Raw genomic sequence first — 17,487 nt, 5'->3', positions numbered from 1 at the left:
TCTTATCCACTTGATCCTTTTATTTTTCCCTGTGTGTTATTTAATAAACCTTGTTCTTTTATTTGTTAAAAATCCATCCCTGGTCTGTGTGACTTCGTATAGGGAATGGTTGGTGGCAGCTTAGTGAAACTGTGGCATATCCCAGTAGGTCTGGGTTTGTCACACCTACCCGGCAGTTAAGATCTAGCCAGGGGGCCCTTTTGAAAGAGCCGTCTCTCAAGGAGATAAGAGGGATGGCTTGTAGACAAAGGGCCTTTTCGGCAGCTGCCCCCAGACTATGGAACGCCATCCTGAGTGAGATTCGTCTGGTGCCGACGCTGATGACATTTCGGCGCCAGGTCAAAACCTTCCTGTTCCAGAAGGCCTTTAATTGAAATAATATCAACTGTGGGTCCTGATGGCAATTTTTAGAGTATATATTTTAATTGTATTTTCATTGTTTTATCTTTTTTTTACTGTATTTTAATTGTTGTAAGCCACCCAGAGACCTTTGGGTAGTGTGGGTGGCATAAATGAATGAATGAATGAATGAATGAATGAATGAATGAATGAATGAATCAATCAATCAATCAATCAATCAATCAATCAATCAATGGTTTACCACTCCCTTGACTTCCTGGGGTGCTGTGGGAATGTGTAGCTTACCCAGGGCCACAAAGACAGGCTCTTCTCCTGCAAGGCACAGAGGGGAATTGAACCCCTGGGCCCTGGCTCCACAGCCTGGTCTTCTATCTCACGGAGATATGAAATGCAATCAAGAATTAGGGAAGTGAAGTTTAATATTCTAAACCCATCAACTTAATTCAAATGATCAGTCTGTAAGGCTTTAGCATTTAGGCTCCAACCTGAAGTGTAAGTTTCATCGAATGTATATTAATTTCATAATTTTGATCAGTTTTTTAAAAAAATCACTACTGAGTAATTGTCTGGAAGCTGAGTCATGGCAACTGGACTTAATTATAAGACTGCCCTATTTCAGAGGGACAGAGAGGGGGAAATGACTAAATATTCCAGTCACTGAAGGTTCTTGGCATCTTCAGTTGTCCACCCTAATCCCATCTAGCCAACCAGGAGATTTCAAGACACACAGCTTCCTCTGTTTAAACTTTCTGGAGATTGCTTGCAATAACCTCTGGAATAAATGTGTCAACTGGTCTCTAAAGCTGCCTGAATAGACAATCGTACAAATCTCTGAGGCCTTAAAGGCCTTTCTAAACCATCCGAAATACTCACCAGTACGCTGATTTAGCACCAATATCCACATTCAGGATGCTACAGATACACACACACCACTCTCTCTCTCTCTCTCTCTCTCTCTCTCTCTCCTTTTCTTGCCATCTCTTTTCTCCATCACACAATAAGTTGTTTATGTCTGCAAAGTCTTCTGCAGCAACTTTGTGGCTCTCTTGGCAGGGGAGGAGGAATAAAAGAGGATTCTGCAAAGCAATGGCTGTACGTGTATCAACTATCTCCAGCAGCTCATTGTCCCTCCAGAGCTCTAGGCAGGGAAGGGGAACATGCAAGTTCTGTCCAAATGGAAGAATCAACCCCAAAGCCCACCAGTCATTTTCTATCCATCAAACACCCATGCTGCTTTTCCCAGGCTTCATTTTCTTTTTCAGCAGCCTTTCCCCAGGATTGTGCTTTTAATGAACTAAGTTTAAAATTAGCTCACATTTATAATTGCAAAACAGAGTGTTAATCCAAAGGGGGAAGAGGAATATTTTCAGCACCTTGCAAATGCATAAGAAAAAAACCTCTTTTGTTTCAGTATCTACTTCTGCAACACAGAAGGGAAAACTAGAAGTTGAGAAAATCAAATGAGACAGTTACTCATTTCCAGGTAGGACAGAAATTTACTGCATTGCTAAGGATTTCATCCCACACAGCATATCTTGGTATTTACTCATTCTAAACAATCCACTCCTCAGGGACACCATCACACTTTATTATTGCTTTTTTAGACAAAAGTAGTCAAAGTACAAAATCAAGCCACTCTATCTCAAACAAATCTTTCCCATCAACATTTGTCATTTGCTAAGGTAATGGTACTCAAAACAACAGGGTGCACATGTTTGAGTGACTCACTCTTCAAGCCGTCTTTCTTAACTGAAGAGCAGCTCCTGAGGATACTGTTGGGAGTGCAAAAGGAAGAGAAACTACTCAAGCCCCGTCTGATTAAACTGCACAACCTCAGTTGCTTTCCAATCAGGTGGAAAGTGCCGCAATGTAGAGCAGACAACACGGTTGAGAGGGAGAGGATTAAGCAGCCCCTTCCCCTTGCTGCTCTTTCACCGCCAGTCACAACATCAATGACTTTTGAGTTTTAGCATCGTTTCTCTTAACTTGAGTATCCAGGGAAAGAGAGAAACATGAGGGTCCAATATACCACACAGCCTGTGGAACCTACAGCCCTGTTGGTGAATTACTGTTTGCACAAGCAAGAGCTCCAACCAGGATGACTGGAGCTGATGGAAACTACAAGCCAACATCTGGAGTTTCCTAGGGTCATCAACCTTGATGTAGTGGATGGTTAGACCTCTCAATGTGAAGTCAGACCATGCAAGGGAAGTCATGGGAAACCAGGTACTTTGGAGCAGAAATCCACAAGTTCCCATGCTTGCCCATAACACAAGACACTAATAGCATAGCCAGGAAGGGGATCAAGTGACCCAGAAAGTCCTCCAGCTCTCCACAGATCATTAGCACAAGAGGACATCACCACTACATTATTTTTATTTATTGCCTTACATTTCTGGTAACAAAGGAGCACCAAGTAGCCTGACAATAACAAGATGCAGATAAAATGGAGCACAATTAAAATGCAACCACATCCATTAAAAACACATCAAGTGAAACAAATGAAATATGTATGAACCAGAAATAAACTGAACCCACCAGTTACAATCAAATTGGATAAACAAACCAGTTTAAGGGCCAAAGGCATTTCTAATATTTTAAAAAGTCCCTTTCTTGACGTTGGTGCGCTCACCACCTTGGTCCATGCGCTCGTAATATCGAGATTAGACCACTGAAATGTGCTCTACGTGGGGCTACCTTTGAAACTAATGCAGAAACTACAAATGGTGCAGAATGCAGCAGCCAGACTTCTTAGTGGGGTGAGGAAACATCAGCATATTATTCCCACTCTGGCCACATTGCATTGGCTGCCCATTCGATTCCGCGTTGATTTCAAAGTTCTAATGATCACATACAAGGCCCTAAATAAACAGTTTAGGACCTCAATACCTGGCGAAACGCCTCCTCCCACCTAGATCTACTCGCATCACCCGATCTAGTCAGGAGGGGCAACTGAGGAGCCTAACACCGAGGGAGGTCCGGAAAGAAAAAACAAGACACCGGGCCTTCTCGGCGGTGGCTCCCAGTCTCTGGAACACCCCCCCCCTCAAGATTCATCTGGCCCCCTCGCTGGGCATTTTCAAAAAACCGATCAAGACCTCGTTATATAAACAGGCCTTCCCTCCAGGCACTACTTAACTCTCTCTCTCTCTCTCTCTCTCTCTCTCTCCATCTTTATCTATTCTGTTTGTGTAAATATTGGAAATTGCTATTTCATATCAATTGTTTTTATTCTGTGTTTTGTGAGCCGCCCAGCATAGACTATGTCTAAATGGATGGGATATAAGCTCAATAAATAAATAAAATAAAATAAAATAAAAAAATTGCCTGCCAGTCAAATGACAACAAAGATGGAGCTAGACTTGATACACCTGATGGAGCGGCCACCAAGATCGTTTCTTAAGATCACACCAAATCTCCCTCTGTTAGTCGTCATGAGAGAGAGAGAGAGAGAGGACCATTCCTGGGAAATTTAAAACCCAATCAAGCTCGTAAGAGAGAGTACGATCCTCCAAATAACCTGATCCTGACCTATGTAAGACTTTTACAATTACAAGCATAATGCTCCTGCTGAAGTTGGAATTGCAGTGTTAGTTTCTTCCTGTGGGGTTCAGGATCCTATTATGTTGTTCTATTCCTGGAGCAGAAATGCTCCAGTGCTAAAACTTTCAACGGATAAACTTCCACACCATATATATCTGTGTTTATCATTAATTGTCTAGACTGTTGTACTGCAATTAATCATCTCAGATGACCTAAATATAGGATAAGAACTTTTATAAATTATTCACTGGTGTGCTTGGTGGAGACACAGGATAGGGCCTTCTCTGTCACTGCTCTCAAACTTTGGAACTCCCTCCCCCGGGAAACTAGGTTGGGGCCATCTTTGTTATCCTTCTGCAGGCAGGAAAAGATATTTCTTTTCAGGCAGGCTTTTCCTTAATTACTGGTGGTCTGAGAGGGGTTTTAAATGGACTGTTGTGCTTTGTTGTTTTAAACGTGTTTTAATATTGATCTTAGTCACAATTTTAATATAGTACTTTAAATTAATTCTTTTAAAAATATTTATATATTTACCATTTTAGCTTTTAAATACTGTTTTAGTGATGAAGGATTTGTCCTTCCAGTGAGCACTCAGGGTTGATTTCCTTCAAAATGGATAGGTTTGTTCTCTTTGCAGTCCAGGGAGACTCTCAAGAGTCTCCTCCAGCACCACAATTCAAAAGCATCAATACAGTGGACCCTCGACTTACGGAATTAATCTGTATTGGAACTGTGGCCGCAGGTTGAAAATTCCGTAGGTCGAGGGTCTATTTCCCATAGGAATGCATTGAAAACCATTTAATCGGTTCCAGTCAAAGAAAAAGAAAATCCCAGGCTTCCAAAGCTGCACCCACTGCCCGCTACCTTCTGTCCACAGGAGGCAGAGGGCACTGGGGACAGGAGACAAGAGGGCAGCGGGAGCTACTTTGGATTTCCAACCTTTCCCCCACCGCAAGATGAAGCTCCGGCCGCAAGTCGAACTAAAATTTTGCGGCCAGAGCTTTTCGTACCTCGAAATTTCCATAAGTAGGAACCTTCGTAAGTCAAAGTCCACTGTAATTTGGCAGTTAGCCTTCTTTATGGTCCAGCTCTCACTTCCATACATTGCTACCAGAAAAACATAGCTTTGACTATGTGGACCTTTGTCGGCAAGGTGATGTCTCTGCTTTTTAAGATGCTGTCTAGATTTCTCATCGCTTTCCTCCCCAGAAGCAGGCGTCTTTTAATTTTGTGGCTGCTGTCACCATCTGCAGTGATCATGGAGCCCAAGAAAGTAAAATCTGTCACTGCCTCCATATTTTACCCTTCTATTTGCCAGGGGTTGATGGGATCAGTGGCCATGATCTTACTTTTTTTTTGATGTTGAGCTTCAGACCATTTTTTGCACTTTCCTCTTTCACCCTCATCCTTCAATTTCTCCTCATTTTCTGCCATCAGAGTGGTATCATCTGCATATCTGTCATCGCTTTCCTCTTATTTTATTATATTGTTTTTATTCTATTTTTCATTGTTAACTGCCCAGAGTAGACTTCAGTCTAGACAGGCAAGGTATAAATTTAATAAATAAATAAATAAATAAAATATCTGAGGTTGTTGATATTTCTGCCGGCAATCTTAATTCTGGTTTGGGATTCATCCAGTCCAGCCTTTCGCAGGGTATATTCTGCATATAAGTTAAATAAGCAGGGAAACAATATACAGCCTTCTCGTACTCCTTTCCCAATTTTTAACCAATCAGTTGTTCCATATCCAGTTCTAACTGTTGCTTCCTATCCCACATATAGATTTCTCAGGAGATAGATAAGGTGATCAGGCACTCCCATTTTTTTAAGAACTTGCCATAGTTTCCTGTGGTCCACACAGTCAAAGGCTTTTGCGTAGTCCATGAAGCAGAAGTAGATGTTTTTCTGGAACTCTCCGGCTTTCTCCATAATCCAGCATATTTTGCAGTTTGGTCTCTAGTTCCTCTGCCCTTCAAAATCCAGCTTGTACTTCTGGGATTTCTCAGGCCACATACCACTAAAGCCTGCCTTGTAGGATTTTGAGCATAACCTTGCTAGCATGTGAAATGAGTGCAATTGTACGGTAGTTGGAGTGTTCTTTGGCACTGCCCTTCTTTGGCATTGGGATGTAGACTGATCTTTTCCAATCCTCCGGCCACTGCTGAATTTTCCAGTGTTGCTGGCATATTGAGTGTAGAATCTTAACAGCATCATCTTTTAAGATTTTAAGTAGTTCCACTGGAATGCCATCACCTCTACTGCCCTTGTTGTTAGCCATGCTTTCTAAGGCCCACTTGTCTTCACTTTCCAGGATGTCTGGCTCAAGGTCAGCAACCACACTATCTGGGTTGTCCAGGACGTCCAGATCTTTCTGGTATAATTATTCTGTGTATTCTTGCCACCTCTTCTTGATGTCTTCTGCCTCTGTGAGGTCCCTACCATTTTTCACCTTTAGCATGTCCATCTTTGCACAAAAGGTTCCTTTAATATCTCCAATTTTCTTGAACAGATATCTGGTTTTTCCCTTTCTATTATTTTCCTCTATTTCTTTGCACTGTTCATTTAAGAAGGCTTTCTTGTCTCTCCTTGCTATTCTTTGGAAGTCTGCATTCAATTTTCTGTAACTTTCGCTATCTCCCTTGCATTTTGTTTAGATTATACCTTGCTAACCTAGTGGTTTTTCCTACTTTCTTCAGTTTAAGCTTGAATTTTGCTATAAGAAGCTGATGATCAGAGCCACAATCGGCTCCAGGTCTTGTTTTTGCTGACTGTATAGAGCCTCTCCATCTTTGGCTGCAGAGAACATAATCTGATTTCGGTATTGCTTATCTGGTGATATCCATGTGTAGAGTTGCCTCTTGTGTTGTTGGAAAAGTGTGTTTGTGATGACAGCTTGTTCTCTTGACAAAACTCTATTAGCCTTTGCCCTGCTTTGTTTTGAACTCCAAAGCCAAACTTATATGTTGCTCCTTTTATCTCTTGACTTCCTTTTTGAGTTCCCTATAATGACAAGAACATCTTTCTTTGGAATCAGTTCTAGAAGGTGTTGTAAGTCTGAAAGTACTGCTTAGTTTGTTTCTATTTTGCAAACATGTCTTGCTTCTCAATCAAGTCACAGACAAAATGTGTGATGCAAGCTGCCTGGGTCCACAGACTCAGTATCCATCTTTTAGTGAAACAGAATATTCACCTAGTTATACTGGATCAGATTGTTCTCAACTTGAAATGGAACCGAAAAGTGAGCGACAAGTTCCATCTGGAAGAAGACACGGTGATTAAGGGATTGTAAATCCTTCCTGACAGCAGCGGAAACCCTGTGTTTCACCGAGGCTACTTCTGCATCCCACCAATGATGCAGATACCACTGGCTGAAATCTATTGATATAGACCTATTCCAGTCTGGGATCAGGACTAACTTGGGGTTCAAACTGCACACACTTGCCAGGATTGATTACCTTTATTGAGAGAAGAGGAGGAAGTGCCACGTTGCTCCTTTTCCCCTATCTCTCCATCACTTTAGATACTATTACCAAGTATCTTCCGGCCACACTGGCTGTGGGATTCTGAGTGCTGTAGCAAGAAGACTACAAGTCTTCTTCTTCTGTAGCAAGAAGAGTGTTCAACAGGCCACATTCACTCTTCACAGGCTCTCTGTTTAGATAAAGCAAGACCCTCTCCTGCCATTTCTTATCCTGTCCCTCTACTCCAGCATGAATAAAAAGAAAGAAAGAACTGCCGCTTAGTAAGTCACGTCTACATTTGTGGAGTCTGGCCCTCAGGCTGGCTTGAGTACACACCTGTCACTTTGAAGCCACAAGGAAGGGCAGGTGAACTAATAGTGACAAGGCAAGCTCTGCCCACAGGTAACAGCTGCAATGTTCGATTTATGCTTTCTGTATAGGACAAGCATCTTATTTTTTTATTGTGCAATAAATTTCAGAACGGGGGCAGTTTGACTTTCAGCAAAATGCTTCATTTTTAAAACAGGAGACTAGTCTCATTACTACAAACATGTTCTGGCTTTGCAGCACAGAAAAAGCAAAGCAGCTGCAGACTTGCCTTGAAATTGAGCAATGAAAAGGAAAAAATCCAGTGTGGGAAGAACACCTGACCTTCCTAGGCTGGAACAGAAGTGGCTAATTTGTGGCTTACAAATTGCACAGGATGCTACAGCAACAGGAAAGCGTATTTAGAGGCTCTTCACAGCAGAATATTAAGAAAACAAGGACGTTACTTGAGTTCATAAGATTTGTCCCTTGTTTCTTCACTCATAGGCACACATCAGGTTCAAAGGAGGTGGCACAGGGAAGCAGGATTTGGGAGGAGGAGAGCCATTATGGAAGAACTGGCAGGACGTCTGGAGAGGAGATGTAAATTTAATTCCCTGGCCTAGATTATTTGTTATATTCCCTCAGTCCTTCCCTTTAGTTGACAGCCAGCTGAAAACCTGGTTGGTTACTCTGACTACACTACATAGAACAACTTGAAGAAGGTTATTTTTCAGACTACAGTTCCAACTCTGCAGCTCACTAGGGATTCTGAAAACTGTAATCCAAAAGCATAACTTTTCCTGGCTCTGCTGCAGCAAATCCTAAGGGTTACTCCTGTGGGAAGCTTTTCATTTAAACTTCTAATCTAACCTCCATTTGTTTTACTCTTCATTCCTGCCTGCCTCTTGAAGTTCTGCTTGGTCAATCTCCTCATTTGTTTTAATTTTCTGGAGAATGGTTATGTGAGATACTGTCTGGAATTTGTCTGTTCCGCCTGAAATTCTTTGTGAAATTCTTTAGGTTCTGTTCTGCTTGGATTTTCATTCTGTTCTGTATTTGGGAATCACACTGAACGTGCTTTGCAGTTTGTGTCCCAGGACTGGTTCTGGGGCTTCTTGAGACCCACTAAATTCCGCTCAATAATGAAGAAGAGCATGATCTCTCAAGCAGAGGTGCTAAGAATAAACCAAACACTATCAATTATTTTTTTAAAAAAATGCTGTCCTCTTTTACTGAAGAAATTTTGCTTACACAAATACAAATATAACTGCACTGCTAGCAAGTACTTTGGTCTTCAGTGCCACCTCTGGCTGCTGCATTCACTTCTTTCTACTCAATTAGAATACTTTCTTAGAGACACTATTGACACACCAAACATCCCAAGCCCAGTAACGTTGTGTAAATTCCATTTTTTAACAATAAAATTGTACTCATTTTTCCTTACATCTCATTCGATATGACTCAGGAATATGTTAAACTAAAAGGTCAACAAGAGAGCTGTGCGCCCTCTATAGGATTTTTGCCTGGAACCCCACCCCACCCCCATCACCTGCCTAGATGTGCATGAGTAGAAGAAGGCCAAGCCTTACTCCATCCGGTCCTGATGCCTAATCTGGCCCACAGAGTGGTTCTCCATAAGACTGATCCCAGCCTGACCCCATCCCCTACAGACACATCCCTGTTGTGAGAAGATTCGCCTGCATCTTTCACCCTCCCAATCGGGAAGGCAAAGGACACACAGAGGAGTCCTGCTATTATCTCTGATCACTGACTGGAAATATCAGCGCTTTCTCAAACACCTGCGTGCCTCCCTCCAATTGCAAAACCCTGCTGGTTGAGGGGAGCACACTCCTGACAGCAGTTCAGAGATAACAGGGAAGATATCCTTTGTCTGCTCTGCATTATATCCAAAACAGGGAACAGACCCAATATTTGTGTGAGAATAGAAGCAAACAAATTTTTACAATGTTCTGAGCCATTCTATCAAGCAGTTGTAACTGAGTGATGGCAAATGGTAAAAACAGACCACTGTAGTCTAGTATTTAGCACAACAGTTGCACAATATTCTTCTTCTTCTTCTCTTCATGCAACATTAGTGCCGATATTGCATCAAGTGTGGGTGTGAAAGATATTTAAGGATTTAAATCAGGATTGGGGATCACATGTCTTATCAAAAAAAAAACCCAGCACAGCTAACATTTGCAGAGCTACACATGTCTTTACTCCTAAAATAAATTTTGGTCTCTTCACTTATTACTGGGAGCAGCTATCTGGTTGCCAAGAGTTATATCTTCCTTTTGCTTTTGCGTAAAAGAGAAATAATTATTCAGTTCTTTTTTCCTTATGTCTATGAACTTATTTATTTATTTATTTAATACCCTGCCTATCTGGTCATTACTGTTGTCTGCCACCTATATTCTGTATTTAATTTTTTTCCATAGAGTTGTTCTATAGTACTGATCTTAATTTTTAGAGATTATGTACATTGTCTTATGCTCATTTTTATTATTGGTGTGTCTGTATGTTCACATTATGTTATGTGTACGCCACCCAGAATAGTGGCCTTGCCACTAGTCGGGAGGGATAAAAGTATAATGACATAAATAACATATTCTATCTATATTTATGTATGCTGAACCCTGGTGGTGGTTCTTCCTTCTGCTCAGAATTGGGTTAGCTGCGGCACCCACACTGGGAGAAATACCTCACTTAGCATGTTGTTATACATAGATCCTGTTTACCTGACAAAGCTTTATGCAAGTAAGATGCATGCATTAATTAGTCCATACGTCAGCAATGCCCTCCTCCGTTTTCCATTTCATCCCATCATCCATCCTCCCCCGCTCGGCACTTTTCATACAGTGTCTATTCTTATTTCTCTTGCAAAAAGAAAAAGCCAACAAAGCAGAAGAGACCCCTGCTGGAACAGATGCAAAACCTACTTCTAAACTGCCACATTTTACACCTCGTAACTCTCCTCGAACTTTGGAAAAACAATAAGTGTACACACACACACACACACACACACACACACACACACACACACACACACACACACACACACACACACACACACACATTCCTCTCACCCTAGCTTCTAAACTTCTAAACTCAATGCATTAATATCTTAATTAGTTCACACAGCTCAGTACAGACAGAAAAAGGAAGAGGGAAGAAATAAATGTAACCAATATGTAAAATTTGCAAGAGGAATGGAGGCGGGGGGTGGGGGAGGGAGAGAGACGTGATTTCAGGAATCTAGAAGCTACTAATCAGGGATGCCAAAATATAATGCTTTCTGGTTTTAAGAAGGAGATAAATGCCTTATGGATTAATGCATGTATCTTACTTGCCTTTAGAGTCTTGTCCAAATCCACAGGCATTTATCTTTGTAATACAGATTAATGAAACCAAGACAGTGGCTTCCTCTTCTATTTCTCCCTTGTAAATCTTGGAATCACTTCTCCACATAAAGATAAATATTTTTAAAAAATTATGTTAAATATGTTGAGATCAGTAACTCACTTTAAAACATTTTAAAAGCAGAATTCGGTCACAACTTACTAAAAGAATGTGCTTGTGCACTGACTGGTCTCAAATAAACTTGTGGCAGCTAAGACAGATCGGAATCATCACTCCACTGCCATGAAGTACTGTGCAGTACATGGACAAGAACTTGGGTATTTTTAAAGTCTGTCTTTAAACCAAACTAACTAAAAGAATGCCACAAGTGCCTGTGATGAAGCAGGAGAATTATTTTTCTCAAAACTTGTTCAAAACTAAAATTTGGCCTAAGCATCTGGGTGGTGCTGCCCGTCTCTTCAAGAGCAAGGGAAATGAGCTGCTGCCTATAGAAGTATACAGTACGCCAAATAAATGTACTGTATGACTCATTAAGGTGCTTACCAGAATCTCTGCTTTTCCTGCCATTGGCTAATAGTGTACTGTACTAATATGATCCCCTCTGTGGAAATACTGCGCTCAGGAAAGGCACACCTTAAATTTTTCTTAACTTTAACCCATATTCTCAGGAGACAGGAGTTTCATCTCAACCTCTCCCGACCTAACTTTTCTTTCAAAAAGAAAAAAAAAGTGGAAAAAGGCCCCCTCTCAGAATTGAATTATGGAAGCAGCTCCCACCACCACCACCCCGTCCTGAGCGGGCTCCTCGAAAAAGTGGGGTGCCCCGTGGAGCGGCGCGGCCGGATGAAAAACGGCTGCCCTGATGTGCTTTGCGCACTGTAAACCCCGCGCGGTGCCACATGTGCGAAGGCACCCTCTCTCTCCCCCCGGGTTAACCTAGACGGGAAGCATCCTCCAGCTTTCTGGCGGTCCCTTCTCGCCCGCCCGCCTTTCTCTTTACCTGTCGATGCTGATCACGCAGAGGGTCATGATGGAGGCGGTGCAGCACATCACGTCCATGGCGATGAAGACATTGCAGAAGACGCCGCCGAAGATCCACTCGCCGCCGATGAGGTCCGTCACGCTGACAAAGGGCATGACGGCCACGGCCACCGACAGGTCGGCCAAGGCCAGCGAGACGATGAGATAGTTGGAGGGCTGCCTGAGCTTCTTGACGAAGCAGACGGAGATCACCACCAGGCAGTTGCCGGCGATGGTCAGCAGGGTGATGAGCGACAGGATGGCCCCGATCACCACTTTCTCCACGTTGCCGTAGCTCAGGATCTGCTCCCCGCACTGCGTGTCGTTGCCGGCGTCGCCCACCAGCGGGCTCGGACTGCCGCTCCCGCCGCTCCCGCCTCCGTCTCCCCCGGCGCCGCCGCCGTCCCCACCACCGCCGTCCCCACCGCCGGGACTGACGACGGTGACCCCTTGCCAGAGCTTCCCGCCTATCCCAAAGCGGGGCAGGTTCAGAGAGCCAGAAATCATCGTCCCGCCGCCGCCGCCGCCGCCGCCGCCGCCACTGCCGCCCAGCGAGCGCGGGTCCTCGGGCGCGAAGGCGGCGCGCAGCGGGCTGCTGGCGAGGAGGAGGAGGGGGCAGCCGCCGGTGCCGTGGAAGTCGAGGACCATCTGGAGGAAGGTTGCCCAGGCCGCCAGCCGCCAGCCCCCCGCATGCCCGCCTCTCCACGCCGCGCCAGTGGCGGCGGCGGCAGCGGTGGTTCCCAGCGCTCCGGCGTCCACGGGCTCCTCCGGGTCGAGCAAAGCGCCAACTCTCCTTCCCGAGCCGCCCCCAGCCCGCGATCCCCGGGCTGATCCCGCCGCTTCGACGGGACCGAGGATTCTCGCATAGTCCGCCTGGCTTCCTCGGGCGGCGAAGGGCGGCCGTGTGAGCGGAGCGCGGGTTGCGCTCGGCGAAGGAAGAGGTCCGCCTCCACGGGGGGGGGGGGGGCAGGGAGAGGCGGCTCGCCGGCGACGGCTCAGCCCATGCGCCCGGCTGCCCCCGAGTGGTTGGCCCGGCCCGGCCCAAGCCGGGGACCCCCTTCCCCTCCCTCGGGCTGGGCTCCTGCGCTCGGCTTCGCGGCGCCAATGGCAAGTCGCCTCCGAGAGAGTCGGGCGAGGCGCGTCTCCTCCTTGCTGCGCGAGGCGCCCTAGACGCCCGCCGGGATCCCGTCCCCGTCCCCCCCCCGTTGCACACCCGGGGGACGGGCAGGCGCACCTCTTCCCCGACGGACGGAGCCAGCCGATGAAGGAGGGACCGTGGAAACAGGGGGGGGGGGGGCTGAGCTTTCGTTTCCCAAATCTGCTTGGCGTTGTTCCGCGCCGTCAGATCGCTTCGCGATTATGCGGACTCCACGAATGACGGAGGGACCGTTAACAGCCCTGCCCAGGTCTTGCAAACTGAAGTCCCTGGGTCCCTTTAGTGCAGTGGTCGCCGACCTTGGGCCTCCAGATGTTCTTGGACTTCAACTCCCAGAAATCCTAGCCGGCAGAGGTGGTGGCGAAGGCTTCTGGGAGTTGTAGTTCAACAACATCTGGAGGCCCAACGCTGAGGACCACTGCTTTAGTGAGTTCCCCATCACAGTGGTTCTTAGCCTTGGGTTACTCCGGTGTTTTTGAACTGCAACTCCCAGAAACCCCAGCCAGCACAGCTGGTGGTGAAGGTTTCAGGGAGTTGCAATCCAAAAACACCTGAGTAACCCAAGGTTAAGAACCACTGCTCCGTCACATCTTTGGTCTTCCTCTTCTCCTCCTGGCTTCTACTTTTCCTAGCGTTTCTTCAGTGAGCCCTGGGCCCTCATCCAGTGCCCAGTAGGGCTATCTCAGGATAAGGTGACACAAGAAGCAGGGAGAGAGCTTCTACGCCAGACTGTATACATCGAAACAGCTCCTGCCCAGTACAGTATGTTGACGTGGTCTTATAAGTGAGCCATTTTAGGATATTGTCAAATTAATCACCTCCCCTGCTCTGTCAAAGGCAGGAGAAGTGGGATTTTTAAAAAAACTGTATATAGATTATCTCTGATGCACTGCATCTTTCATTTAAAAAATTATAAATCTTTTTTCCCCTTCTCAGAGGGCCACTTCAGAAACTGCCTACAGCCAAAGTCACCACTATAGATTCAGCTGCAGGTGGTTTCTCACCAGCTCATTAAGGTGGGGCAGAAAAATACTTTTAATTTTTTTATATAATTGATATAGCACACAAGCAATAGTCGACATACGAAGTGGTGGTTTTTTTTTAACTTCCCCTGCTCTCTGCCAAGAAGGGGAAGTGATTAATTTGACAACATCCTGAAGTGGCTCACTTATTAAGCCACTTCACCATATTGGCAAATTGAAAGAAGACAGCTTGCTTTGGACCAGTTGCAGCAGTCACATGCGCTGGAACCGATCCAAACCAGAATGATCCTGTGCACACCAGAAAAGTAGAAGCCCCTTGACAGGGGCCAGAAAGGTGTGAATAGAAACACTCTGGGAGTTGGCTTGTGCACTCTATCAAAGACATTGCCTGGTTGTCTTTAAGAGTGCATCACCCTGTCCCTGCAGGCATGCCAAATCGTGGGCTAAACATCTCATGTAGTCAGCCTCTCAATTTACTCATTCTAGCTTCTAGAAAGAATTTGGGCTTGATTTGGTCCAACACCCACTTACTTGTTTTTCTATCCTTAAAGCTCTCCTCCAACATCACATTTCAAGTGAATTGATTTTTTTTTCCATATCAGCTTTCACATCCATATATAGTAATTGGAAATGCCATAGTTTGCATGATCTTGACCTCCGTCTCCAGTGATCCCTCTTTACTGTTAAATATCTTTGCTAGTTCCTTCATGGCTGTGCTTCCAGTTCTCACTTTTCTTCTGATTTCTTGCTTGTAGTCTTCCTTTGGATTGAAGTACAAGTTAATTTCAATTTTCTGCATTTTCAGAATTAATATCACCTCCTTCTTCTGTAGTTCCTATTTTTCTCTCCTTAATGTTCAACAGTAGTTTTGCTTTGCAATTTGTTCTTTAACCTTCATCAGTAGTGGTTTCAAGACATTGCTGTTTTCTGCCAATCTCCATTTCTTAAATGACTGACATTCCATCCACCAATTTGATGTAGTGTGTTCAGAAATGAACACTTTAGGAATTGAGATATGTATGTCTTTTGTTCACATGCTCAGCCTTCCTCGTGTGCCATCCAGTGCTCAGCAAATGAATTCTACAGATCAAATCGTTTTATTTATTTGCATGTCTAATTCTGCCCATCTACTAAAAAAGTTTTTAAGGCAGGCAACAAATCTCTAAAAAGAATAGTAATAAATAGAATCATTTAAATCAATGTATTGGTTTATTTATTAGTGTCAGAGTGTTGCAGTGTACAGGATTGTAGCAATGTTCACTGAAAGATCTTTTTAAAAAATCATAAACCTTAATTAAGAACACATATACAATACAATATATGACCATGATCACTTATATATTAAAGGAAATATGTTAAATAACAACTCATTATTCCATGCACATTGCAGGGCATAATGATGTTGCACTGCTTGCTTTTCTCAGTTGGTTCCATCTATTTCACTAAGGGTAGTCTAGCTCTCCACAGACGTAGTCTGACTTCCTCTAGTTGAACTCTTGTTGCTGTAGAAGCTACGTCTAGATTTCAGTGGTATCCTTAAAGGCTGGTGGTCATTTAAAGGATGAGCTGTTGTTTTGCACTAGTTCTGTCATTATTTGTTGTCAATTGCTGTTGTACTTCAGGCAAAACAATACCCACCATATAGTATACCTCTACATGTCTCATTTAGTGCTATACCTACATGTTTAGCATGCATGAATTTGTACCTCACTGGACAAGCTGATTTTCAGAGTTTGATGGGCGAGTCCTCCAGTCAGTTCTGGAACGTTTTCTTAATAGACTGTTCCTGGCAGCAACTTTATGCTTGAAGTTTAAACAATGTTTTTATAGCTTAAATATTTTGGACTCTCACTGGACAACACAAGATGCCCCCACCTCCTGCTACTTGCAGCTTCTCTACTTCTTGGGTGAAAAGCATAGACCTGAGTTTTTCAATATTAGATTTTAATTGAGAGTGATAAGATTTCATGTAATGTGCATGTACATGTACACGTACATGACAATCACCAGAAACCCGTTCCTATCTGCCCACCACCATCACCACCAGAACTTCTATGCCTTCAACAGTTTTAATAGTTCAGTAAAATTAAAGGGTGTGCCTGTCTCGACAATGAAAATCTTCCTGTCAACAAAAAGCTGTAGTTACTGTCATGCAGCTGATCAAAGCCAAGGATCTGTACCAAAGTCAGCTACCCCAGTGGCCCCCAACCTTGGGCCTCCAGATGTTCTTGGACTTCAACTCCCAGAAATCCTGGCCAGCAAAAGTGGGGGTGAAGGCTGCTGGGAGTTGTAGTCCAAGAACATCTGGAGGCCCAAGGTTGGGGACCACTGAGCTACCCCACCCAGCTTTTGAAAGTAGGCTTAAAGAAACGCAGGTCTGAATTCCCAACAATTGGTATGTCTGCGTCAACAATAAGGGCTGCAAGTTATATTTATCTGCCAGGGTCTTGTGTCTTTTCCATCTCTGTGACAAGCAATATAATTTGGCAGGTGAAGTCATGGAAGTATTCAAGTGCTGCTTTTCAGTCATTCTAGATTCTGGGCTTCATTGCTTTATGGACAGAGATTCTATTCAGACGTGTCTTGCTTCAAAATGTGGTAAGTTAGCTCTGCTGCATGTGGAAGACTTGTTGATAGTTTTAGTGACTGGACCTGTGGACAGCTGTCCTAAGTCTTATCCTGGGAGCGTTCTTGCAGGTGTTAGAATTATAGGAGCTGTGACTGACAAGTGTGTGTGGTCACTGGCTGTCTGAGAAAGGTAAGAAAGTATTTGAGAGAGAGATTTGATGTGATATATCTACCTTGCTCCGCTTCTGATTAGGTTAATTTATATGCCAGAATCCTATTGGAGTTTGTATGAGATTCACATAACTTGCTGCGGCTAATTGTGGCTAATTGGTGAGGTGCCAGGGTACATGTTGGTTGTGCAAACAGGCACATTGCCCAGAGTGGTCGACCAGACCAGATGGGCGGGATATAAATCAAATAAAAAATAAAAATAAATAAATGGCCAGGCCCAGAACCAAGACATGCCCCACACCTCATCAGTTAGCCTCAATTAAGTGAGGCAGGTTATGCAAGCCTTATCTGCATAGCAGTAGCATTCTGACTGTAGAAATGTAGAGCGGGAATTGACCCCAAGGTCCATCAAGTCCAAACCACTGTCGGTGCAAGAAACCCACAACTAAAGCACCCCTGGCAGATGCCTATCCAACCTCTGTTTAAAAACCTCCAAGGAAGGAGAATCCATGAGAAGTTTGTTGGCTAACAGCTCGTACCACCAGGAATAT

At 44.2% G+C, this 17,487-nt stretch overlaps 1 protein-coding gene across 2 annotated transcripts in view; it reads right to left on the bottom strand.

Moving 5' to 3' along the window:
• The window catches only part of HTR7 (5-hydroxytryptamine receptor 7), a 77,523-nt gene extending 64,206 nt beyond the window's left edge, over positions 1 to 13,317 (bottom strand). The window contains exon 1 of one of the 2 annotated variants that reach the window (XM_072995291.2): positions 12,039 to 13,317. In XM_072995291.2, the coding sequence (XP_072851392.2) occupies positions 12,039 to 12,706 (668 nt within the window). In that variant the 5' untranslated portion in view covers positions 12,707 to 13,317. The remainder of the gene's footprint in view (positions 1 to 12,038) is intronic. The other variant, XM_020803189.3, reaches the window with a different exon arrangement.
• Positions 13,318 to 17,487: the final 4,170 nt, after the last annotated feature.

This window comes from Pogona vitticeps, chromosome 3 (assembly GCF_051106095.1).
Source record: "Pogona vitticeps strain Pit_001003342236 chromosome 3, PviZW2.1, whole genome shotgun sequence".
In the NCBI taxonomy this organism is placed as follows: Eukaryota; Metazoa; Chordata; class Lepidosauria; order Squamata; family Agamidae; genus Pogona; species Pogona vitticeps.
Note: the sequence above shows the minus strand (reverse complement) of the source record. Positions and strands in the feature narration are given on the sequence as shown.